The sequence below is a fragment of the Erpetoichthys calabaricus genome, chromosome 5 (genome assembly GCF_900747795.2).
Source record: "Erpetoichthys calabaricus chromosome 5, fErpCal1.3, whole genome shotgun sequence".
Classification (NCBI taxonomy): domain Eukaryota; kingdom Metazoa; phylum Chordata; class Cladistia; order Polypteriformes; family Polypteridae; genus Erpetoichthys; species Erpetoichthys calabaricus.
Genome location: NC_041398.2, coordinates 25082675 through 25110260, shown reverse-complemented (window position 1 = coordinate 25110260; position 27586 = coordinate 25082675). Strand labels below are relative to the sequence as shown.

Genomic DNA, 27586 nt, shown 5'->3' with positions numbered 1-27586 from the left:
TGCATTTATTTGTTCTTGTAACTGTCCACTGAACATTGAAGTGGCCACTATCAACCCCCTGTCGTCCCAGAGTCTCAGTCCATTGCCCTCCCACATCATTTCACCCTGGACCTTCCTTCTAAGGACCTGAATCCATTCTACAGCATTTGGCTTATACATGTCATCTAAGTGTTTCTCCACCATAACGAACTGGTTCAGCAATTCCTGTACCACCTCTTTTAATTCTTGCAGGTCCCAGTTTCTTTGCACCATCAAGGTGGGACGGTTTTAATCTGAGTCCGGCTGTTGTACATTATATTGCAGAATGGGCACTTGTATTAATGGTGCTTGAAATTCCATCCTTAAATATTCATGTTTGACCCTGAGGGGTCAGAATCTGGGCTTATGAGGAATCCCTTTCCCCCGAGCCGTGTCTTTGTGAGTGCACCGATCGTAACTGAGGTCGGTGGTGATCTCTACCCTCTCCCTCTTTTTCATCTGTCTCTGGCTGAAACTGTTCATTTTAGAAATCATCGGGACCGTCTTCGTCCTCTCCCTCATTAATTCCTCCAGCTGCCCCAAGGGGTGGTGATGGACTACTGTCCTCAAAGGGAGGGGAAACGCATACTGACGCTAAATCAAGGTATAATCTGTTCTTCTTCTTTTTATTTATATTATTTTTATTTACTTATTCTTCCTTTCCTTTGTCCGGACTTTTGGGACGGTTCCTGCATTATCAAGAACAACTTTTTTTTTTCTGCTATAAGTTTCATTTGGCTTTGCCGTCCCTCATTGCACTTCTGCACCACTTTCAGGGCTCTATCTTTAATTATCAATTCCTATCTATCAAACATTACCATTTTATATGGCCCTCGGCTACAGCAGCCTCATGCATTTCTATATACAATCTTCCTAACTTCCTGTATTTCACTCACATCACCAGAGCCTTCTACTGGCCACCTGCCCCTGATCTGTTTATTCCACCGTTTACATCATTTTTAAAACTAACCCTGTTTTCTGTTCTACGTAGCATCTTGGAGAGTCACCTTTTTTTTTTTTCCTTGGTACATTTTCTGAAAACAATCCTCCGAGCAGAGGCTCCCCATTCACACCCTGTTTTTTCAATTTCTTTCTTTAGCGAATCCCGGACCGGGAGGTACTTTCCCTTTTTACTAAACTTCCACCTCTCCCTTCTAATTACGAGTCTACTTAAGACTCATTCCAAGAGGAGCTCTTACGTCCCCAGTACCTGACCCAGATGGTAAAGCAGCTGTGCTCACCGGTCACCAATCTTATTCCTGTCTGCAATTCGCACCTTCACTCGGGTTCTCCGACAGGAGGGGAACTGTTTGGGTGCCAAATATACTGTGGAAGTAACACCCGAGGAAGACAGGAATAGTTCAATTAATTAGCCTTTATTCAGTCATAGATGAGTACGTGGATTCATGCTTTGCAAAGCATAAGAGCCAAGTTTTCCCTCTTTATATTTAGTTTGTAAAAAAAATTATATGGCAGTTCATTTTGAGTTTATACATAAATTACAATAGCTTGCGGCTGAATTGGAATGTGCACATTGCTTCTTTCAGATAAAGAGGTTATCAGGGCACTCACAGTTTTAAGAAATATGTTCAAATAGGGGCGGCACGGTGGCACAGTAGGTAGCGCTGCTGCCTCGCAGTTGGGAGATCTGGGGACCTGGGTTCGCTTCCCGGGTCCTCCCTGCGTGGAGTTTGCATTTTCTCCCCCTGTCTGCGTGGGTTTCCTCCCACAGTCCAAAGACATGCAGGTTAGGTGGATTGGCGTTTCTAAATTGGCCCTAGTGTGTGCTGGGTGTGTTTGTGTGTGTGTCCTGTGGTGGGTTGGCACCCTGCCCAGGATTGGTTCCCTGCCCTGTGTTGGCTGGGATTGGCTCCAGCAGACCCCTGTGTTCGGATTCAGCGGGTTGGAAAATGGATGGATGGATGTTCAAATAGTTTTAAGCAAGAATTCAGAAACGGTCACAACTGATTTATAATATCACAGGGTGTTCTGTTAGTATCAAGAGGTCAGCAGTTTCTCATAAAAGAATGCAAGCCAGTCTCATAATTCTGTGCACAAGCTTAATTCTTTTTCTACATAAATGAAGAACAAATCATATAGCTTTTTTTATAGCATGATTAATACATAATATGGTCCTTGGTATTCTGAGGTAACTACTTATAATCATTACAGTTGATAATATTTCTTCCTCCAGGGGTAACAGTTACAGTGAGTTCTCTTGCACTACTACACAATTCTACAGTTACTACTACCACTATTTTTGACACTAGTACTACCAATACCATGTTCACTACTTCTGCCAGTACTTTTACCACTGAAAATACTACAGCAACTAATACCAATGTAATAATTATACTATAGCCACCAGCAACATTTGTAATGCTACTATTACTAACATTACTATTACTACCACTACTACTACTGCTGCCATCACCACTACTACTACTGTACTTCTGCTGCTACTCCTTCCATTCCTTCTACTCGCACTACTACCACTACTACTGATACTACCACTATCACCTCAAAAACTATTACCACCACAACAATTGCCAATGTAGCGACCACTACCACAAGTAACAAAAATTGTACAACTGCTGTTAAATTTACTAATAATAGTATTGATGCCACCCCAACTACTATTACTACCACTATGACTACTACTGCTACTACTAAACTTCCACTTCCACTTCCACTTCCACTTCCACTACCACTACCACTACCACTACCACTACACTAGATAGATAGATAGATAGATAGATAGATAGATAGATAGATAGATAGATAGATAGATAGATAGATAGATAGATAGATAGATAGATAGATAGATATTACAATTACCACTAATACTGAGCAGCTACCTTCACCCAATAAACCATATGCCTGCCAGACCATTAATGGTGGAACAGCAATGAATCCCTACAACACTTTAAGCTAGGATTGGGCAACAGACACAGGTCTAGCAAGGTGATATCTTTGAGATAAAATGTCCTGATGCCACTCCACTAAGCACAATCTCTTACTGGCATCTGTTATTTTTTTTACATTCCTCTTTCAGGAGCACCAACGCCTAATTCAAGCAGAAGAAGGAAAGCCTGCCTGCTGAAGATTCTGTTCTTCCTATGTGGCACACTACTGGCCTCCACCATCTTATTGGCTGTTTACTGTAAGTATCTTTAACTTGGACTTAACAGCACACATTTCAAATATGTGTACATAGTCTAGTTTTCAAAAGTATAGGTCAAAAATGGCTCATGACAAGGACTGTGTACTTTTCACAAAGCTCAAAATCAGACTGACATACTGAGCTTACCTTTACAGAGGAGACCTGGAGAATATAGGAGGGACTTGATGACAATTCTGAGTAAAAAGAGAGGCACTGAGGTAGCAGGGTCACTTAAGTGTCATACATGTCATGACTTCATGATAATCAAGGTGATCTTGGAGATTTTGTCCCAAAGTTCTTTTAGAGACAGATGGAATCATCCATGAGTATTACCGATCTTCTTGTACAGTACATGTCTGAAGGCTGTTTCCTGCTTATGTATTAGTTTTTTTTTTCTTTATTCAAAACAACTTTTTAAAAACTAACACAAACCACATTATTTTCACAGTAGTTGAATAATTTGTGAGGATTTTACTTAGAAGTAGCACCATAGAGACTTTCTCAGAATGTACAATAATGGATTTGTCTTATCTGCTCTGTCATAAATCATTCTTTACCTTTTATATCATCTTTAAGAGCATGAACCATTACAAAGTATCTTAGAAAGTGAAATGAGTCAATATATTGTCTGTTCAATGTTTGATGATAAGAAGGCATGATAAGTCTCATTTCTCTCAGATTCCACTGCTGGCACTGCCAGCATCCCCTCAGAGAATAACAAGACTCTGCAAATGAACCTTACCTGCAATCAGTCTTGTTTTTCCAACCTGAATTCAAATCTCACCAGCCTGCAGTCCAAGTGTTCAGCACTGGAACAGGAGTATGCTGAGCTTTCTGCAGTAATTGAAAAGCTGAACAAACGATGTCCAATAACAATTCCATCTTCTCAAAGTAGGTGAATTCCAGTTTCTTATCTCCATGTGGTCAAGAAATTACCTATGGTCCATATTTATATCTAATTATGAACAGCAGTTTCTTATATAGATACTTGAGTAGCAGTGACTTGAAATATCAGTTCTCAAGATGGCTTAGAGCAGGGGTCTCCAACTCCAGTCCTGGAGAGCTACTGTGGCTGCAAGTTTTCATTCTAACTCTTTTCTTAATTAGTGACATTTTTTTTTTTGTAGCTAATTAACTATTTCCCTTTATTTTAACTGACTTTTCTTGAGACTCTGACCACTGAATTGATTCTTTTATCCTTAAATGGCACATAAACATAAATCTGATGTGAAGTGAGCCAACAGATGAACAACTAATTTGGAGCCTCCAACTCCAACCAACTTCACTTTATTCAGTTTCTTAAATTGAAGCCAATTCTCGTTGCTAATGAAACCCGTCATTTAACTCCATGTTGCTCATTCTGCCATGGCAGACATTTCCAAAACTGTTGATTTTCTTTTTTAAGAGCGTTGTCACCTGAGCAGATCAACATTACTGAGGCCTTCACCTTTCTTTATTTTCAGTTATTGTGTGATGGACGCAGGTTGTTGTTTATGTGTTGGTTCATTTTGTGTCTTAATATTGTTTGGTTGCTAATTAAGAAAAAAAGAAATAATAAAGGGGCCTGAGTCTTAAGTTGTGTATCATTTAAAATTAAGGGAAAGAGTTAATTAACAGCAAAATCTGCTCACTAATTAAGGAAAGGGCTAGAATGAAAACCTGCAGCCACAGTAGCTCTCCAGGACTGGAGTTGGAGACCCCTGGCTTAGATGGTCCATACTTTACGACTTGTCCAGTGATATGGACAGCATGCACATAAAAGTGATGTTTTAGGGACACTTTGTAATAGCTCGGCAGCTTCCTGGATGCAGCCATGAAAAATGTGCAGTGCAATCTCTGCCCACAGTTTCACATGGGAGATAATGCTAAAATAAAAAAAAAATCTATTTAATAGGGAATTTGATAGCTACGTAGTTTGGAAACATTTGAAATGTATGTTCTGACTATATTGACTTTTCATATTTTATAAAAGGTTATAATGTTTTACTCTTTCTCTGAATACTTGCTTTACATGCTTCATGTTTACTTTTTAAAAAACATTTCAATAGGAAATATAACATGGAATTGCCAATCCGAAGCAATGTAGATCTATAATGATCTCAGTATCATATATATACAAGGAGGAGTCAAGCTAAAGTTAGAAAATGGGATTTATTAGAAAATGGGACATACCTTAACAAAACTGATTGTGTCATTTCTCAATGGAGTCTCTACCCTTCTCAATGCACTTGCACCACCTGCCTGGAAGGGCCTTGTTGCCAACAGAATAAAAGGTTTTGTTTCGTCTTCGCAACCACTCTTGCACCACTTTCTTAAATTGACGACTAGCCAGATATTTTTTCAGCAGTTCAAAAAGATGGAAATCACATGGTACCAAGTATGGCGAATAAGGAAGATGTGGTAATACAGTGCATCAGGAAAGTATTCACAGCGCATCACTTTTTCCACATTTTGTTATGTTACAGCCTTATTCCAAAATGGATTAAATCAATTTTTTTCCTCAGAATTCTACACATAACACCCCATAATGACAACATGAAAAAAGTTTACTTGAGGTTTTTGCAAATTTATTAAAAATAAAAAAAATGAGAAATCACATGTACATAAGTATTCACAGCCTTTGCTCAATACTTTGTCGATGCACCTTTGGCAGCAATTACAGCCTCAAGTCTTTTTGAATATGATGCCACAAGCTTAGCACACCTATCCTTGGCCAGTTTCACCCATTCCTCTTTGTAGCACCTCTCAAGCTCCATCAGGTTGGATGGGAAGCGTCAGTGCACAGCCATTTTAAGATCTCTCCAGAGATGTTCAATCGGATTCAGGTCTGGGCTCTGGCTAGCATCGGTGAAATGGGCAATGCAGTGGCTATACTCAAGGACATTCACAGAGTTGTCCTGAAGCCACTCCTTTCATATCTTGGCTGTGTGCTTAGGGTCGTTGTCCTGCTGAAAGATGAACCGTCGCCCCAGTCTGAGGTCAAGAGCGCTCTGGAGCAGGTTTTCATCCAGGATGTCTCTGTACATTGCTGCAGTCATCTTTCCCTTTATCCTGATTAGTCTCCCAGTCCCTGCCGCTGAAAAACATCCCCACAGCATGATGCTGCCACCACCATACTTCACTGTAGGGATGGTGCCAGGTTTTCCCCAAATGTGACGCCTGGCATTCACACCAAAGAGTTCAATCTTTGTCTCATCAGACCAGAGAATTTTGTTTCTCATGGTCTGAGAGTCCTTCAGGTGCCTTTTGGCAAACTCCAGGCGGGCTGCCATGTGTCGTTTACTAAGTAGTGGCTACCATCTGGCCACTCTACCATACAGGCCTGATTGGTGGATTGCTGCAGAGATGGTTGTCCTTCTGGAAGGTTCTCCTCTCTCCACAGAGGACCTCTGGAGCTCTGACAGAGTGACCATCGGGTACTTGGTCACCTCCCTGACTCAGGCCCTTCTCCCCCGATCGCTCAGTTTAGATGGCCGGCCAGCTCTAGGAAGAGTGGTGGTTTTGAACTTCTTCCACTTACGGATGATGGAGGCCACTGTGCTCATTGGGACCTTCAAAGCAGCAGAAATATTTCTGCAACCTTCCCCAGATTTGTGCCTCGAGACAATCCTGTCTCAGAGGTCTACAGACAATTCCTTTGACTTCATGCTTGGTTTGTGCTCTGACATGAACTGTCAACTGTGGGACCTTATATAGACAGGTGTGTGCCTTTCCAAATCATGTCCAGTCAACTGAATTTACCACAGGTGGACTCCAATTAAGCTGCAGAAACATCTCAAGGATGATCAGGGGAAACAGGATGCACCTGAGCTCAATTTTGAGCTTCACGACAAAGGCTGTGAATACTTATGTACATGTGCTTTCTCAGTTTTTTTTATTTTTAATAAATTTGCAAAAATCTCAAGTAAACTTTTTTCACATTGTCACTATGAGGTGTGTAGAATTCTGAGGGAAAAAATGAATTTAATCCATTTTGGAATAAGGCTGTAACAAAACAAAATGTGGAAAAAGTGATGCGCTGTGAATACTTTCTGGATGCATTGTATGTCAAACTTCAGTATGAGGAGACTGTATTTCTCTTAATACATACATTACATTTTACATTACATTACACTACACAGTACAATACATTTACATCATACAGTGCATTTTTTGTCAAAATAATAAACAAATAAGCATTTTTTAATAAAACAGTGAATAACATGATTTGTGGACATAAAGTGAAACTGTATTTATTAGAATCTAAATCTATAATAACAAAGTCAAATAAATTTAAAGAAATTGAACTATAACAATGCTTTTCAAACTAAGTAGCAGAATGCGATTATTAATAACAACTAATTCTTTTGAACTTATTGTGTTTTGAAATTGTATTTTGTGCAGGCAATTTGTCACTGTTTTCAGACTTTTCACTCCCATGTTAAACCTCTTTTTTTAAACAGTTATTCAAATTTCTCTTTCATGGGTGCCAACTTGCCAAACATGGGGCCAGGTGACAAGAGTACAGTTTAAAACACAATACAACATAATACAACTTCACTCTACAACATAAACAAATCCAACTATAATAATAATAATAATAATAATAATAATATTCACACACACCCACCCCAACCGAGGTCCACCATATTGTTGTGGTACAGGGGCTTGCAAATTCTTATGATACTTAGAGCAATGCTAGCAAGAGATTTAAGCTCCTGGTAAGGCTGGTAAGGTTGAGGGGAAGGAGCCAGACTAAAGGAAGACCATACCCACTCTGGCAGAGATATTAAATATTCAATGAATAATGGTTATAAAAATAAATGGAATTTGTACTGGCACAGTTGATAAAACTATGCTCGTGAGTTAGGTAGAGGCCCATATTTGAAAAATGAGCTACAATTTTCTTTGGCTATTGGTGGTGAAAGTAGCACCAGATCAAGTATAGCCACTGCATTGCCCATTTCACCGAGTGGTGGGTGAGACCATCACACCCAAACTGTTATAGCTGTTTTGGGGGCCCCAAATTCCCTTACCACCAACACAGATAAGATTCACTAGTGCATGAAATGGACAAAAATTGGTAACGAGTTCATCATATGTCCATCCATCCATCCATTATCCAACCCGCTGAATCCAAACACAGGGTCACGGGGGTTCAACATATGTACAGTATATATTATACAACTAAAGAAATGAAATCAGATGCAACACATTAAAGACACAAATTACACATAGCCTGTACACAGAAGTTCCCGAAAATACAAATCTCAGAACAAAGAATTGTAGATCATGGAAAAACAAATACAAACAATACTTGAACAAATACAACAGGAAGTTGCTGCTAACCTACAGAAACAAACAGGAAATACCAACAACAAGACAGTGACATGCGGCACACTGGCAGATAACACATTCAACAATGCACAACCCCCACAACTGATGTTACCGATGAATCCACCAAGCCACTAACCTTTAAGGATTAAATGCTATTACACAAACTGACAGAGGAGATTAAGAGAATGCTCATAAAATACACGGGTCCACCACTGAGCACAAACAGTCACTAACAGGAAAACTAATTAATAAAAATATACTTCCACAATACAGTATGTAGATATATTTAAAACACCAAGATATGCATCTGTGGCCGCCACCATCACCTACATTGGTATAAAAATATGAGATGGACAAAACACGTCAACATCACATCAACCCAGAAAACCTGCCTAGGAATGTTGACTAGAAACACAGATTAATGATGTTAGAAGTTATTTAGACTGATTACAAAAGTACAAGGAGAGCAACACATCAGGAAAACTGCAAAGAAATTGAATCAAATACTGAAAAGAAAAAAACACAACACACAAAACATAAAAAGCACAATGAACCTACAGACACATACATAGTGTAGCAGATGACCAGGGACCTTGCCCCACCGGGATGCCTGGAGCAGGGAAGGACCGGGAGAGGGGCAATATTTCCCCTGGGGGCCAGAGAGCAGCCCCCCTGGATTCCATCAGAGGCCACAGGTATAGAGCTGGGAAGCCTGTGGGGGTCCGTGGACACCACCAGGGGGCGCCTGGATGGTTCCTGAGCCCTAGAGGACAGTACTTCCGCCACACCAGGAAGTGCTCCTGGAAGACCATCACAGAACACCTGGAGCACATCCAGGGCGGGATAAAAGGGGAAGCCTCACTCCATTCAGGGAGCCGGAGTCGGAAGGAGGAAGACGGAGCTTGCGAGAGAGAAGTGGAGGCGGCTGAAGAGTAGTGAAAAGGACTGGGTTTGTGGATTGTGTACAATATTTTGTATGGTGTTGCGAATAAACTGTGCATATTTTGGACATCATGAGCCTCAGTGTCTGTCTGTGTCCGGGCTATCTTTCACAATAGATACACTTTGACAAAAACTTGTAGCTAAAAAACAGAGGCTAAAACAGTACAAATTAAATATAGTATGAAAACAACACCACTTTCACTTCCAAAATAATGAAAAACTATTACACGGACACATACTAAATAATGCAAGAATACAAACCAATGGTAGGCCAACATAGGAAAACCTCACATAGTACCGGTCTGCTCTATGGACTAATGTGGTTGAGTATAATAACACAGCAGCTTGGATCAAGGAGGAGCGACCAAACACAGACAATAAAACAACACTGCACTTCAAACACATCAACGTAATAAAGCTCACAGAAACAATCAGAAAAACACACAGCATGAAGGCACTAGACAAGCATGGAGATCACAGTTTCTGGTATACACTACACTACACTTGGTCCTTCCAGACAAACTGACATCCATTGTACACAAACCAAGAGACACCTCAGTTTTTAATAGAAGGCATCACATACATGAATCCCAAGTTAAAAGGCAGAGATCTCAAAAAATATAAAACTATCACGTTTCTACTTACACTTTACAAAATACTTATTGCATGCATATCAAATGAAAATATACACACACATCAGAGATAATGATATACTGACAGAACAACAACTAAAAGGCTGCTGAAGGAACAACTGAAAATGTGTACTGTCGTACCCTACGCAGCTGTATTTGATCTTATTCAGGAAAAGATGCCAGTCGCCCCACGGAAGAAAGACTTTCTGAGACTAAGGTCATAAAGCTTATGAAACAGTTTCTGGACAAAGGCAGAAACATAACAACAGTTGCGTGGAGCTTCCACCTAATGCCAAAGTCACTTCAGTACACATGTACTTTGTTAGCATGCCTGTGTCGATCAGACAGAGGAAGCTCTGCAGTTTACTTGTAACTTTATGCTGTAGGAAGATAAGTAAATGAATCAAGGTAAATAAAATTTGATCTGGCTTTAACAGAAGTAACATATAAATGTTTTTTTTTATATAAAGACCATCACAAAACATAATCACGAACAGGACTTTACACAATACCATGGCGAGCTCTGTAAGCCCTGCTTTTTCTTGGAAGTACAGGTATGGGGCAGACTGACTGGCAGGATGACACTGACCTGTTGCTGCATCCAAACACTGCAATTTTTCACTTTTATGCCTGCTGCAGCTGCGTTGTTCTTATGTGTAAGTGGATGTTTCTTGTGGGGAGGGCTTCTGTTCTCTTTTCCGAAACAGAACCCTCATCCTCATCTGAATTCACCTCTGCTATAGCACATCTTTATTTGAAAACAGCAGTTGTAAATCGGGGTGAGCATGAACGCAACTGAGAGAATAAAACTGAATATAAAAAAAAAAAGCTAACCTTTACAAGTACCATAAATTTACACTGGCCGTTACAGACTCAAATCAAATGTATGTTTTTATTCTATTATAGTAACAATAAGAGCAGCACACTACTCAAAATGGAGGCATCTGGGATCGAATGTCTTGATTATGAGTCAGCAGTTCTTACCGCTCAACCACCAGAGTGGTCGTATTAAGGTCTTGTCAATGTCTTTTCTGCAGTTATATTCTTAAATAAAAGTGGACTTGCTTTGTTATACTTGTACCTTTTGTGAAAGTGTTTATTTGATATTTGAACTTTACGCTTCACACATTATACACGTCATGTCTACATCTTGTCAATTATTACTAAAACATGAAAAATGTTTCTGTTTTAACGATGTGTTTACATAGATTGTTGTAGAACACACATGAAATACATGTATTCCAAATAACGATCTATTATTTACTATCTACAACTCCTGGCAACTGGCACGCAGGTAAACAGACTTGAGCTGAGAGAACTTTCTGCTCTTTTTGTGTTGGTGGGGGAATGGGAAAGCAGGCTGCTTGCTGCTTGTGTTTATCGACACATTTACAACACAAAAGATGCTGATGGAGAGGTGGAAGAGGATTTAATTTGGGCCGAGATTACAAGTTTTTTCGTCTGCTTTGGTAGTTCTAGTGTTAATGCTAGAAATATTAAAAATAGGGCAAGTTATATAGAATTGTATGTAGTGTAGCATAGCATAATTATGATATGATAGAAACCTGGCTAATTAACAAAGAAGTGGATGAGTATAACATAGAGGAAAACCATGTTTTTTAGGAAGGATAGACAGAAAAGAAAAGGAAGTGGGGTTTCTGTTTATGTCAAAAAAAATTTAAATGCAAGTCCTCCTCACTTGAATGATGAGCCCCATCTTACTGAGGACATGTGGCTTCGTCTGGAAAGCATTAAGGAAAGAGGCCTTATTTTAGGTTATGTTATAGACCACCCAATGCAGACAGTAATTTCAACACACATCATTTTAGTAATATTGAAAAGGTAAATTTACAGGGGTATATTATAGTCATGGGGTCTTTAACTATCCAAATATTAACTGGGATAACCTTGCAGTTTTTAGAAGTAATCAGTGACTGTTTTTTAACATAGTATGCTAAAACACCAACGCTGGGTGAAGCTTGTCTGAATTTAGTAGTTTGTAATAATCAGGATAGAATTGAGGGTGTAGAGGTGATTTAATCATTAGGGTAAAGTGACCATAATATAATACAATTTTCAGTGTTTAGTAAGAGTGTGGATGCAAAGACTAAAATTGTTAAGTGTAACCCTGGTAGGGAAAATTTTGAGCAGATGCGACAAAGTCTAAAAAAGACATAGTGGGATAAGCTTTTAAGCATGGAGACAGTCGAGGAGCTGTGGAACAGGTTTAAAAATGTTTTACATGTAATGCAGGACAAGTACATACCTAATTTGGAATTAGTATTAAATTAAAAACAAACTTTGCAGTGGGTTAATAAAGAGTTAAAAAAGTAGCTGTAAAAGGCTGTGAAATGATGCAAAAAGACACCACAAAAAGGTTTGAGGCAGCCACCTCATACACTTGAAAGTTAGTTTGAGAAAATAAGGCAAAATGTGAGGAAAAGGTCTTTACACACCTGAGTCCAAAACAAAACTGATGTAACAGACAAAACATGGTGGTTTTAAAGCTGGACATGATCCGTAAGTGACGTTTTTGTGCCAAGAACCAGAAGTGATTTCATCGGGCCCAGGCAGAATTTCCAATGGTTGGTTGCTCCCAGTGACCACTAGGGGTACTAAATGCAGTCTTAGCCTTTGGGGAGTCCATTAAAAGAACCTGACATTACCCTTTCATTATGTCAAGTGTGGTCATGATCCCCAGTTCCACTTCCGCTCTTTTTGCCTCGGGAAGTCGATACAGATGTTCTTGAACAATCACCCTGGGCTCTGTCATGATGTTATGTGCAATCAGAGTGGTCCATCCGGGTTTCTCGCTCACTCAGCAGGTTAACATGATATACTTTTTCACTCCGTCAACGATTAGGTTGTTTCACCAAATAATTCTCCTTAACTTGGTAAGGGCCATGCAAATGGGCTAATTATTTGGAATGGGAGGTAAGAACCTTCCTTTAGGATATTCAGTATACCCTGAGGTTGCTGTCCATATAATAATTCACACGGTGAAAACCCCGTAGAGACTTGTGGAACTTCCTGTTATGCCAAAAGGACGATGGGGAGGAGCTGATCCCAGTTCCTTCTATTCTTCCTGACCACCTTGCGTGACATCTGTTCAATGGTCTGATTTGCGATATGATATACCGATGTCTTTAAATGCATTATCTTAAGTAACTTGGCTGTTTACCTGAACATCTCTAAGGTAAGGGCATCCCCTTGTCTGTCAGGAATTCTTTAGTGATCTTGTACAAAGACCCCTACTAATTCCAGTGCAATAGCTTTGGAGGTAGCTATGCATTGAAGGTAGCTTTGGGATATAGGGTAGAATAATCAATTAGGACCAGTATGTATTTGTGTCCCCTAGGGTTCTAAGGGACCCACTAAGTCAACCCCATCAATAAGGGTAATGGGAAATACAGCAGCACAGTCCTTCCTGGGAATTTGACACAGTTGACACTCCAGGCAGGACATGCAAAAGCAGTCAACCTCCTCATTGATTCCCAGCCTATAGAATCGTAGCTTAATATGCTGAAGGGTTTTTTTCGGCGCCTAGGTGACCTCTCAGGGGGTGGGTGTATGCTAGGTCACAGACCTGCCACCGGTAGGACTGTGGCACTAACAACAGTGGCCATACATCACCCTTGTTCTCCGATAACCAATACACGAGGTCATTATTTAAGACAAAGTGAGGGCCCTCTGGCATAGGATGTTGAGTGTGGTGGCCATTAACAGAACGACTGCATTTTTTGCAGGTCTAAGGGAATCGTCGTTCCATTGTTGCCATTTAAATGAAGCCAGAGTTTGCTTACATTGGACGAACAGCTGCAAGAGAGTCTCTGCAATGACCTCAATGGGCGTGGTTTCATCCCGGGCTACCGCACCGCCTGATGATGACGTTTCATTATGCAATGTTCTGAGAATCTTCACGTCAGTCTGAGTGGCCACGTCTCCCCTCTCGTGGCATTGTACATGGCATTGACGCAGCTTGGAACACATCTTTCTGTCTCTCACTAAGCCCAATGTTTGTTTAGGAGTGATTAGTGCTTTTGTTATTAGACTAATCTTATCCCAGTATCACTGGAAATGAAGGGTTTCAGAGGAACACTATAGTTATTATTTTCAACAATCTTTCAAAACTGATGAAGCATGAGGCGGTCCTGTATTGGTGTGTGTCTCTGTGAACGCCTGTCAGACTTGTCTTAACTTTTAGCCATTGTTGTGGCAACATGAAGCAGCAAGCAACAATGGGGATGTTACTGCCAGAATCCATTAGGGCCGATACTTGATGCCCATTTAAGATTACCGCTCCTGTACAAGGGAACAATAGTGGATTAACCAGAGCACAATACTCTTCCTTTCCTGCCGCTTTAGTCAAATTTCCACTATAACTGTTTCCTCACCTGTTGGCCCAGGGCTCCCCCACATTTTTCAAAGGACTCTTCCTTTGTGGGGTTCTGGTGGACGGCCTTCTCCTCCGAGAGACCATAATTAGTCCTGTGCATTTCTGCCTTCAAGCACGGCCCTGTTCTGTTAGCCCACCCAGCACACTCCTGTCGGACTGCATTTTGTACCAACCTTGTACCAACCCAAGGCTCACGCCTTGTCCTCTTGACTTGCAACACACACCCTATACTCGGCCACCCTATGATAATCTCCAACCTGAACCCATAAGGGCTGGAGTTTAGATAAACAGGAGATCAAGGAATTTTTCAGGTCATAGTACTGGTTCCTCATGGAGTCAATTATCCTGCCAACTTCAACACTGTGAAATGATGCAAAAAGAAACCATAAAAAGCTTTGGGGCAGCCACCCCATATACTTGAAAGCTGGTGTGAGAAAAATAGGTAAATGTGAGAAATAGCTCTTTACAGACTTGAGTCCAAAAGAGAACTGAGGTAACAGACAAAAACAAGGCGATTTTAAAGCCGGATAGGGGAAATGAAGTCATCTGGGCTCAGAAATGGAGGTGTCATCCTCATGTCCGGAACCAGAAGTGACATCATCGGACCCTGGAGGAATTTCCCGTGGGTGGTCTGCAAAGGAAAAAGAGAAAAGATCAGTGTGCTCTGCCACCCCCTGGTCCGGCATGTAATTACCCTCTTTTGAGCCCTTTAGCTGCCTTCCATGCGCACATGTGTGACAAGGTACACAAGACTAATAACTCCAAAGTGAATTGTAGGGCGTATGAGAACATGAGGGCAAACAATCAAGGGGTTAGGCTAAATGACAGTTGGAGCGGAATGTAGTAGATAAAGCGAAAGATGACCCAAAATTCCTTTTTTTTTTTTTTGCATTTTATTGATTTTATTAAAATCAACATTCCATACAAGCAAGTCAAGTTTAACAATAACAAATCAACCCCCACCCATGAGAATGAGAGCAAGGCCAGCAGAGTAAAACTTTAAACTAGTAAAAATAAGTAAATAGATAAATTAATAAATGAATAAAAATAAATAGAATTAGAAAGAGGGGAGAGAATCTGCTTCCTCAATTTAAATGCTTATTCTAAAATGTTATTGATTAGATCCTGCAAGGTTTTGCACAGAACCTCTAAGTGAGAATTTGATTTTTTTCCAATTTCAAATAGTAATAACATCAGTTACCCACTGACTTAAAAGAGGTGAGTTAGGATTCTTCCAGTTGAGTAAGATACTGTAAGTCTATGTGCAAATAGTGAAGTAAAGGCAATTACAGTTTGTTTGTCCTTCTCCACTTTAAGCCCACCTGAAAGTACACCAAACACAGCTGTTAATGGATTTGAAGGGGTTGTGACACCAAGGCAGTCTGAAAGGAATTTAAAGATTTTGGTCCAAAATAATGTTAATTTGGTGCAGGCCCAAAATATGTGACCCAGTGAGGCCGGAGCTTGATTGCAGTGTTCGCAGGTTGGATCTTGCCCTGGAAACATTTTGGACAATTTTAAATGAGACAGATGTGCTCGATATATAATTATAAGTTGAGTAATTGTATGCTTTGTGCATATGGAGCTTCAGTGAATTCTGTGCCTGGCTGCCTTCCACTCCTTTTCTGAAATGTTGAGTAAGATATCCTTTTCCCACTGTACTCTGGGATCTTTGAAAGGGAGGGACTTTAAAATGTTTTTATATATTACAGAAATGCTGTCTGAGTCTTCAAGACTGATCAATATTATTTCCGGAAAATTTGTGTAAATGATAACCTGGAACTGGCCAATTTGATTTTGTGTGAGGGTCTCTGTGAGACTGCCTGTGATGAGCTGACATCTTCCCTTTGCTCCTCAGGCTGCAGGGATAGACTCCCGCTCCCTTTAACCATGAATTGGAAAATACAGGTTCAGGAAGATGGATGGATAGATAGATGAAGAGACTGACTTGTGCTTTAAAGTACATGTCTAGGAGATGAAATGTGGCTCTCTCTGACCCAACTCTTAATGTCATATCTTCTCTTCAGCTACTCTTTCTCTCTTCATCTGTTCTTTTTTCATAGGCAGGACTTGTTATGTTTGTCCACAAAACTGGATGTTGTTCAACTCAAAGTGTTACTTCTTCTCCAGTAAAAAGCTAACCTGGACAGGTGGCCATGATGGCTGTAAAGCAGAGGGGGCACACCTGGTGATCATAGAGAGTGAAGAGGAGCAGGTATGCCCTTTGTGTCTACTTGGATTCACACACTGTGGTTAGAAAAACGCAGTACTTGAATGTTTGCAATTCTATCTATCTATCTATCTATCTATCTATCTATCTATCTATCTATCTATCTATCTATCTATCTATCTATCTATCTATCTATCTATCTATCTATCTATCTATCTATCTATCTATCCATTTGTATCTACATATTGATAGCAGCTTCACACCAGTTGCTTGAATTTCGGTTACTATAAGTGTCAGTTCTCAAGATGACTTAAATGATCCAAATTTTAGAGATGAACTCATCTAATCATAGGAATGGCACATAACTGTAATGGTATTTTGGGGGCACTTTAGGATATTCAAAGCTTCTTGATGTTGGTTGGTTTGTGGTGAAAACTTCCTGAATGACAGAAATATAGGCGGAGAACAGAAAGGAATGAACATGAGTGAGATGTGACCACTGAATACCTTTTTGCTTTTGTCTGTCAGCAGGCCAAAATGAAACATTATAGAACGTCAAGTTTCACTTTGTTTGTCTTCTTATAATGGTGGAAGTTTAATAATTTTGTATTGTTGTTTTTGGAAATCTGTCTGTCTTAAGTATAACCTCCCTTAGCTTGTGGTATGCGGTGGAAACGTCTTAGAAATATACAAATAATCCATCCATCTATTTCCAACCCACTTATCACTTTCCATTCCACTTGTGAGGAAGGCGGGAGTTCCAATTTTAAAACGTATCATGCATACTTCGAACATTGAGGGTAACATAACATCCTAAACTCACTTAAGAATCAGGGTCAATAAGGGTCAAAGCCTATCCTGCGAGTAGTGGACAGAAAGGAGGAGACACTCCTGCACTGGGCAATAGTTCATTGCAAGGTCCAAGCAAATAGACACGCACACCCATACTCACATTATGCCAAATTAGAATTGCCAGTTTATCTAACATTCATAGCTTTGGAAGAACCCACGAAGATGCACAAACAAAGTAAAAAAACTACACACAAAGATAATGAAAGGACACAGGATGTAAACTTGGTCTCTTGGAGCCGTCAGATGGCAACACTGACATATTTGCCAATGCCTAAACCTAATTCAATTTGTAATATCCTAAAATTGAATAATATATAAGGGGTGACCAAAATGGTTTGAGCTGGACCTATTAATATAAACACCAGTGAAATCAGACAAGTTTTATTTTTCAACATAATCTGCATGATCAATAATCCACATGTCCTTTGATAGACTGGCCCCCCATCCAGGATTCTATCCTACATTGGATGTAGTGTGGAAGATAAAGAGAGCCACATCAGATAATTATCAGATAGGTAGTCTTTATTATACATTGATAGATTCAAGGCCATAAGTCTTGAATAAACGTATGAGTTATCAAATAAAGAGTTTATGTCCCTCCTCCCAAATCCATTCTCTCTACATCATACATGGCTGTATTTGAAGCAATAATCAAAGCAGAATGCATTACATTTTTGACCAGAGAAATGATTAATTACTTTGTAGCTAATATTCCAGGACTGGATATTCAAATGGAGCATTTCATGTGGCTTCAGTTCATAAGACCACAAACTGAGCTTGATTAGTTACTCTCATGAAATGCTTTGCTTATCTACACAACAAATAACCAATCTAACCTTGGCAACTGAAAATATATATGTTTTGTCTTAAAATTTCAACTCCAGCATAGCAGCAGACTTGGGTAACAGCAATTTCAAAAGGAATTCAAATTCAGTAGGATTCATCAGTGTAAAACAAAGATTACATACTGTAGGTAAAATTAAAAGCCCATAAAGTACAATTCATAAATGATTCATACAGATAAGCTTAATACAATTCCACACTAATGCCATTGTGATAGGATTTGGTCTTTTGAAACTAAATTTGATTAATTAGGTTTTGTTATAAAGTTCAAGAAGCATTTCTATGACACTTAAATAAAAGAAAATATTCTCTTTCTTGAACAAACACCCTAGTGTAGGTGACTTGATGTCTTAATCTTTGACATAGTGCATCTCACAGAGGAATCTGTTTAAATTAGGAAACAGGTTGCAGTCATAGTGGGTCTGGTCTGGAGCATGGTGTGGTTTGGACTTCTCTTTAAATTCACAGTTTCACAGGGCAGATTTTGGAACCTCTGTGATGTAAATGAGGGAATTCCTGTAAAGCACAAAGTATAATGGTTTATGGATTTCATTGATGCTTCTCCCCGATTAATGGCTGCAAACATCAAACAATATGATCATTCCTGCAGTGTGTTGGTCTGAAATTTCTTTGCTGTTAGAGAATTCCCCTCAGTCTATTGTTGTCTCTGTTCTTAGGATTCTGAGTCATCGTTGAGTAACAAGTGTTTCCCGCAGTTATGAAACGGTTCTTAAATTTCTTGCAATGTAAATTAATTTGCTCAAGATTCTCCATGCAATGACCTTAATCATATTTAACTGCTCAGGTACAAATGTAGTCAACTGACCCATCAACAATCCCTCTTCATTGTAGTTTTTTTGGCTGTCCTCCATGGGCAAGCAGAAGCCTATTTACATGGATTGATTGCTGAGTCTTCGTCCCTTAGGGCTTGAGGGTGTGTGATGCTGAGGATTACATGCTGGGCTGCTTCTTGTTTTGCAGCAATACTGCTGGAGTAGGTTACCAATTTATTTCAGTCCTAACATAAGCTAAGAAATACAGAAAATGGATGGATGGATGGTTTGTTCTCAAACTTCACTGACCAATCAAGCGTGCTCAAGCTGTCTGATTGTTAATGCATTGTTTTACTAATAATTTACAGTTAGGATAACAGATTGTTTTCCTTGACAATGAGAAGTCACAAGTAATGCATTTTGATTAGTTCGAAAGTTTTTAATTATTTATTATTTATGTATTTTCTTCCAAATAAATATAGCAAGTTAATATGGTTTCAAACTGCTATCTAACAACTCCAGGAAGCAGCAATCAAAATCTGGCCTGGTCATTGTGTGTAATCTGCATATTGTCGTAGTGTCCATCTGTATATTCCAGTTTCTATCCCAAGATGTGGAAATTACGTTAAATGATGACCCTGAACTGCCCAGTTTGAGTCTGTGTGTATCTATGAGACTGCCTGTGATAAGCTAACATCTTGCCATTTCTTGTCAGGCTGCAGGGATAGATAGACTCCCACTCCCTTTAATCCTGACTTGGAAAATGCAGGGGCAGGAAGATGGAGGGATAGATGGAGAGACTGGCTTGTGGTTTACAGTGCATGTCTAGGAGATGAAATGTGGCTCTCACTGACCCAACTCTTAATGTCATATCTTCTCTTCAGCTACTCTTTCTCTCTTCATTTGTTCTTTTTTCACAGGTAGGACTTGTTATGTTTGTCCACAGCACTGGCTGTTCTTCAACTCAAAGTGTTACTTCTTCTCCAGTGATAAGCTGACCTGGACAGGTGGCCATGATGGCTGTAAAATACTTGGGGCACACCTGGTGATCATAGAGAGTGAGGAGGAGCAGGTATGTCCTTTGTGTCTACTTGGATTCACACAGTGTGGTTAGAAAAACGCAGTACTTGAATGTTTGCAATTCAGTGATAAAGAAGGGCAGGTTAAAGCACAAGCATTAAGCCAAATAAAGTTCTATCTATCTATCTATCTATCTATCTATCTATCTATCTATCTATCTATCTATCTATCTATCTATCTATCTATCTATCTATCTATCTATCTATCTATCTATCTATCTATCTATCTATCTATCTATCTATCTATCTATCTATCTCGGGGTTCAAAGGTAAAAAAATGTGTTTTTATTCTGCCATCTCAGGCTATTAGAGATTTTTTTTTTCAAGAATATCTTCCAAATGATTTATGGCATATTAGTAATTCTCATTCTTTCTCCTTTTTTCTTCCATTTTATTCCAAATATTTTATTGCAACACAATACAACTTATTTTGTATAGAGCTCATCGCTGAGTGCAGGCACAGAGCACTGTAAACAATATTTCTCAGGTACAAGTATAGATTATATTAATAACTAAAGAAGTAGTACATATAAAGATACAGATTTGTTAAAACACACAGAAAACAAAGTATGAACTGATTAACACAAATGGATAGCAACAACATCTGTCCATTAACTAATACTTCACGATGAGCACACAGGTCTAAATTGGACCAAGTTAGATGACGAGCTGCTGGTTCATTTGTCATTTACATTTCATTGTTAATTGTCAGCTGAATAAGAAAATAAGAAGCAATTAAAACATAGAATCTAGCTGTTTAAGACTAAAAGAAGAAATTAGGCATTATGAATTTGAACAAGTGAGTTAAATAAAATGAAGCATACAACATGTTACTTCAGCAAGAACTATTAGTATCTAAATATGAAATTAAGTTTGAATAAAAACCTGCGGCCACAACTTGGGTACCTGTAGTCCCGGGCCAGTGAGAGCTCCTGTGTGTCACTGACAAGGAAGGATTTCTGTGAGCAGCAGTATCATTCTGATGTTCACCTTAACTTTGTGACTCTCTAATTCTGAAATTATAATAACTGTATGGTGCCTATCACTCTGAGGAACAAACCCTCTACATAAATGTTATAAAATGTACTACACTCCCATTGTTACTTTTGTCTATGTTTATTGTTCTTCATTTACTAAGTTCATATATGTTTAATTCATTGGATTTTGATTATTGAACTCAATTTATATACTGTACATTTATTTGAATATATAGGTGTTTTACAATTTTATTATCTACTTTAAATATATGACTTTATTATTACTGTTTATATTAAATCCTTGCTTATACTGATTATTATTAATTAGACTTTCTGAAAAAGCTGCAGCAAATGTCAAGCAACAAAATATAAAGCTGTGTTATCGGCACAGACAACTGCGCATAGCCTAAAAGCTGGAAAAAATGTCAACATTCTGTCAGATCAAACATTATTTTATATACCAAGTAGTGCAGAAATTCATTCACACATGTCATGAGAGAAGTGGGCTCATTGAAGAAGACACTGATACCAAACAAAAGACCAAATGGGTTAGCATGAGATAAGATGGGCATGCCATCATGGAAAGTGACAGCGCTAAATTAAAGAATTTAAAAAGAAACGCCTGTCAAGTCCCTTCGTTTGGAAATAGCAATGTTACAAATTACCGATGGAAATATATGAAAAGTGTTGCTTGGCTTCCATGAAACTTACATGATAAATAAAATGACAATAAAAATAAATCCAGACCATCTTTTCTGTTTGTGTCATTTCATTCTGCAAGGTCTGCTTATTCAAACATATATATATTTTTTTAGACATTTTTATTAAATGAGTTGAACAAACAAAATCCCAGGAAGCCCTACTGGATTGGACTGAATGACATGGCTACTGAAGGTCAATTTGTCTGGGTGGACAAGAAACGTCTGGACTCAAGCAAAAGGTACAGGCATAAAGCAAACCCTCTGTATGTGTACGTTTTAGAGATGCAGTCCCCACGGTGGGACAAATCAAATGACATTCAGATAAATTGTTGCCACAATAAAACCAGCACAAAAAAGTGAAGTAAAAAACAGCTACTGTAACTTCATTCTATTTAAGCAGAGATCTGGTTCAAATTTAACAGTCAATGGTAAAAGACAAAAGAGAAAGTGAAGGTGAGAGGAAACTGTTGTCTCAACCCAGTGCTGTCCTTATTTTCCAAATCCAATGTTCTGGTTGTGTCTTTTTAAGGACTGAGAAACAGAAGAATATGGCTGTTTGCTTTTTCTTTGGGTCACTTGTAGATCACATGTCTTAATCGCCACACTTTGCCTTATTTTCACTTTTACTCCTTCTAATTCTCTTACCTTTTTCTCCTTGCTATGATTTTTTTTCTTTTCACATCTCTAATTCTTTTTCCTCATCTTTTTCTGCTTTCTTATTATCTACTCATTAAACTCCCACATTATTTCTGGTTTACTTTCCTTATTTACCTACATGATTACTTTGTGCCCTCAAAAAAAACCAAAATCTCCCTTTTGTGTTTAGTTCATTTTGGATGTGTATTTGGTAGATTTGGTAGTCAACAGAAGTTCTGATGGCTTGTCTTCTCTTTCAGCTTCTGGGGTGTGAATTGGGATGGATCGATGGAGCCAGATAACTGGGATAATCAAGAAGACTGTGTGCAAATACAGAAAACCGCTACTCCTGGTGGCTGGTATGATGCCCGCTGTTCAGACACAAACAACGTTATCTGTGAAAGAGCAGCAGAAGGAATTGCACTGTGACCTTTAAGTAATAAATCACATAGAATCTACAGCATCACTGGGAAACTCTAGATTGGCGGTAAAGGAGAGCACTCACTCAGAGGCGCTGATTTATTTTGCAGTTTCTCTGAGTTTGCAGGTGTCTGCACACCCAAGTCACTGAGATATTTTATCTCATTTCCTTGAGTCTTTTGAATGACATTTTTAACATACTTGATATTTCAATGATATGTGAAGAAAAATGCATGTTGAAAGGTAAAATTAATTTTAGACAATAATTCTCAGTACTGTTTAATCAAATGTATCCTCATAGGCGGCATAAAATGTTAATGGAGGTCAGAAAAACATTGTTATGGACATATGATGGAGGTAAGCATCCAGAAAATGACCAAAAATTTGAAGTAGCAGGAGAAGAGAAAATAAAATTTAAATCAAAAACAAAACTGCAATTCAAAAATCATAAGTCAAAAAATCTTATCTCTAGTCTAATGGCCTTTCCCTGACTTACAGGAAAACAAAGTAAAAATTAGTTTGTAAAAATGTCTTTAACCCAAAGCTAGGATGTCATCTTGGGAAATTAAAATATAATTTAATGGTTCAGAAAGTAGAACAGAAAATGGAATTGATAGAATAGCAATAAAAATGTATAAATAACCACAAAAACGAATGTAAATAGTAATAAAACGATTCAGAGTGCATGCAAGGAGCCATTAAACACACAGGGCATTTGTAGAAAGAGCTTTTCTTTGTGAGTAGACTGATGACATTGTCATGAAGGCTGTGTGTGTGAGGGGCAAAAGCTACATGGAGATTTCTGGCAAAAAGACAACATGGATTAAATTGATCTTAGCATTTAAAAATTATCTCAATTCAACCTGTTTACCTTATGTTCCCATTTTTTACAATTGTATATTTGTACAAATAAGGTATTTAATAAACATAATGTTGGTAATCTATAATAAACATAATGTTGGTAATACTTTAGATTGGGTACTGCCTTTAATGATTCTGTTTGTCACATAATATCATGTAATAAGACTTTAACAAAGGCCACTCATAAACTATCACTGTGCAGTGTGGCATATCAAGGACTTGTGATATGCTGGTGACCTGACTTGTGAATATGAGAGCCTTGTACTGAAGTATGTAATAATGAAAGGAAATAATATTACCACCTGCATAACCCACGAAAGTGAACTATTTTAGTAAACTCAACATTACTTTTTGTTAGACTAAAAAAGGTGGCCTTCAGGGAAATTCTCTCTGTGGCATCTCCTGACTTGGTTGAGATGTACTGACCGGCTAAGAGGGCTGCTAAAAAAAGTGGTAGTGGAAGCAAAGGCTTGAGGAAGCCACTGTGAAAGACTGTCAGATGGCCTTGAGACTGTTTTGGCAACTCTGCAAATCCTCAGAAGGGAAAGGGGTGTCCTTGCCCAGACTGTTTTAAGCAGGGATAGCAAGGTGCTGACCTCTTCTGGGGAAATTGTGGAGTTATGGAAGGAATGCTGGATAGAACTCCACGACTTAGTAGACATGCTGTCCTACCAGGAGGCAACATTGAACATGGCCAATAGCGGCATCCCATCACTGTTGCTGAATTCACTATGGTGGTCCAAGGTCTCCATGGTGAAAAAGCTGCTGGGTTGGATGAAATCTGACCATAGATGTTGAAAGCCCTGGACATTGTAGATAGCATGGTTAACATGTCTATTCAATGACTCATAAAAGTTTGGTAAGGCACCCTTGGAATGACTTGTGTGGCAGACCCCATATTTAAGAAGACTGACCAAAGGGTGTGTTCCAAGTACAGAGGGATCACATTTCTTAGCCCCTCACATCAGGCATATACAGCAGTGCTAAAGAGAAGATTCCATCTGATGATTGTGCCAAATACACAGAAGGAACAATGTGGATTCCATCCTGGCAGTGGTACGTTGGACCAGCTCTTCTGTTTGGTGTAGTTGCTTTAGGGTGCGTGGAAGTGTGATAACCTTGTGCTTTTTTAGACATGCAAAAATCATATGACCGTGTTCCTTGGTATGTGTTAGAATATTAGAAAATTTAGACATGAGCAGGCCATTCGGCCCAATATATCTTGCCATTCTAATCCTGTTTTGTTGTGGGAGGCACTGCAGGAATATTGAGAAACTTGGGAGCTCTTGCATTCTGTTCATTCCATATATAAATGCAGTGAGAACTGTGTCCAAATCGTACTTAGTGTTAAGTCAAATCCGTTCATTGTGGGTATTGGCCTCCATCAAGACTCTGTCTTATCACCACTCCTATTTGTGGATTTCATGGACAGGATAGGGAACCTCAGGGATCTGAGAGAGCCTCAGAGTTCACTTGACCACTTGAGGTAGTTTAGGCATGTTGTAAGGGTGCCCCCCAGGCATCCCTTGATAGAGCTTTTTCAGGCATGTCCCACTGGGTGGAGACCCTGTTGAAGACCCAGAAAATGCTAAAGGCTTAGGAATGCTTGAGAATTCCTTAAGAAGAGTTGTGATCTGTAGCTAGGGACTGTGAAGTCTGCACTGAACTGCACACTGACTATTAACACAGCTTTTTTTTTTTTTGCTACACAGTAAAATTAGGGATAAATATTACAATTAGATTGATTTCAAAGAAATGCCTTCTACAACTTGCAAGGTCATTTCACAAAAAGATTAATATAAAAATTAATATAAAAAGCTTTTTGTTTCCAGTTGTAGCAACCAGTTACATCTGATGCCTTATGCAATCATCTCTGTCCCCTTCAGCACACTGAAATACAATGAGCTCCATCAAAGAACATATTTTTGCTTTCTCTGGTAATGCAGAGGGTGTTCTTTGTTACTACTCTTCTGCTTTCTGACTACAATATGGAAAGCAAAAATAAATCTTCTTAATACATCTAGCTAAAGTTAAACAAACAAGAACTTCTTCTCTTTGTAATTTTCATGTGAATACTACACAAGCTGGAAATCAATTATTGCTCAAATTTTGACGCTTGGCCCTATGCAGTCTTTGAGATGTTCATAACTCCCTAAACCCTAAAATGAACAGGCCTGAGCTCCCTCAAAGTCATGGCAGAAATTACACCATCAGGTTGCGCAAACACAGCTCTTACTGGCTGGCCACATTTCAGATGCCTAAGCTCTACAAATGTTTCTCCAAGCTGCACAATATCTAATATATGAATGATGGGAAAATAGCAAACAATAAAATCACTGTGTGGTTCAGCATGCTACGTAAATGATTGAGGACGACATGTGGCAGATACTTTATTAAAGTTACGTTAACACATTAGACATATTGAAATTGTGGTTCAGTTAGACTCATCTTACTGGTGTTTTCAGCCAACCCATATGGAAAATTAGCTGCCGGAAACTATTTCCTCATAGCATGATAGAATCCATCGTGCATTTGTTTCTGAAAACCATTTTTTTGCAACTATTGAAATGTTTTTTTTCAAACATACACATTTTTCATTAAGGCACATGGAGTAACATTGGTGTCTCCCAGAATTTAACTGACATGTATATTTGGCCACACATTAATTTTGCATGTTCTCATTATGTTTATATGGGTTTTCCCAAGAAAAGTTGTAATCAGTGACTGCGTTTTTCTGCGGTGGGTTGGCACTCTGCCCAGGATTGTTTCCTGCCTTGTGCCATGTGTTGGCTGGGATTGGCTCCAGCAGACCCCCGTGACCCTGTGTTTGGATTCAGCGGGTTGGAAAATGGATGGATGGATGGACTGCGTTTTTTTCCCCCGATCTTGCCCAGTATCCATATTTTTGTGCATGGTGGTGTTTCTTTTGAACTCCAGGACATGCAGAGGAAAGAATACAGTAATACAGAGAGGTCAGTTCTGTGTTAAATACAATCATCAAAATCAAATGTTAACATTTCCCACACACCCAAGGATGGTCCTTCCTTCATTTACGACATGTGTACCTGTTGCAATGTACAGACTTCTCTCTATGCTGTGGTTCCTATTACACTGAAAGGGCACCTGACACTGACTCAGTTTGCTTTGCTAGTGGAAGCAGCGGTTTTGGAACAGAAGCTTGTCAATGTTGCATCCTCTTTTTAATTTTCCATCGCCTTTTCTTGTAAGAAGCAACGATGAAGTTCCTCTGCAAGGTGAGCAAAGAACACCCTTCTTTTCTCAGTGGACAGTACTTTGCACAGTACATGTTTGTTGATCGCCGCCAACCTGTTGTAGAACACAGAAACTGGCAACCTGTGTGTTCCTGTTCGCACTGAATAAGCTTACGCCTTCTGGTGCATGATGCCAACACAGCACCAGAGAAACATGAAAAACGTTTCTGTTTTAGCAATGTGTTTATATAGATTGCTGTAGACACTGAACACACATGAAATGGATGTGTTCCAAATAACAATATATTATTTGCCCTATACAGCTTGAAGGTATCTCACTCCCAGATAATCAAGGCTTGAGCTAGAAGAGGTTTTTACCCTTTCTGTGGCTGTGGGGGGATGTGAAAGCAGGCTGCTTGCCACTTGTGTTGATCGACACATTTCAAAGACAAAAGATGCTGAAGGAAAAGTGCAAAGGGATTTTAGGTGGGCCAGAATTACAAGTTTTTTCGTAGGCGTTGGTAATTCTAGTGTTAAAACAGGGACAAGACCCAATGCATCTTCTTAAAATCTGGTGTCTCTGCAGCTTATCTCA

General features: G+C 39.1%; 1 protein-coding gene across 9 annotated transcripts in view; it reads left to right on the top strand.

The window, feature by feature from the left end:
• LOC114651551 (low affinity immunoglobulin epsilon Fc receptor-like) overlaps positions 1–27586 on the top strand; it is a 139167-nt gene that overhangs the window by 75663 nt on the left and 35918 nt on the right. The window contains exons 7-10 of one of the 9 annotated variants that reach the window (XM_051927589.1): positions 16531–16617; positions 20113–20177; positions 21977–22101; positions 22759–24087. In XM_051927589.1, the coding sequence (XP_051783549.1) occupies positions 16531–16617; positions 20113–20177; positions 21977–22101; positions 22759–22927 (446 nt within the window). In that variant the 3' untranslated portion in view covers positions 22928–24087. Of the gene's footprint in view, positions 1–16530; positions 16683–20112; positions 20178–21976; positions 22102–22758; positions 24088–27586 lie in introns of those variants that run through there. The other 8 variants (XR_007934894.1, XM_051927592.1, XM_051927587.1 and 5 more) reach the window with 8 other exon arrangements.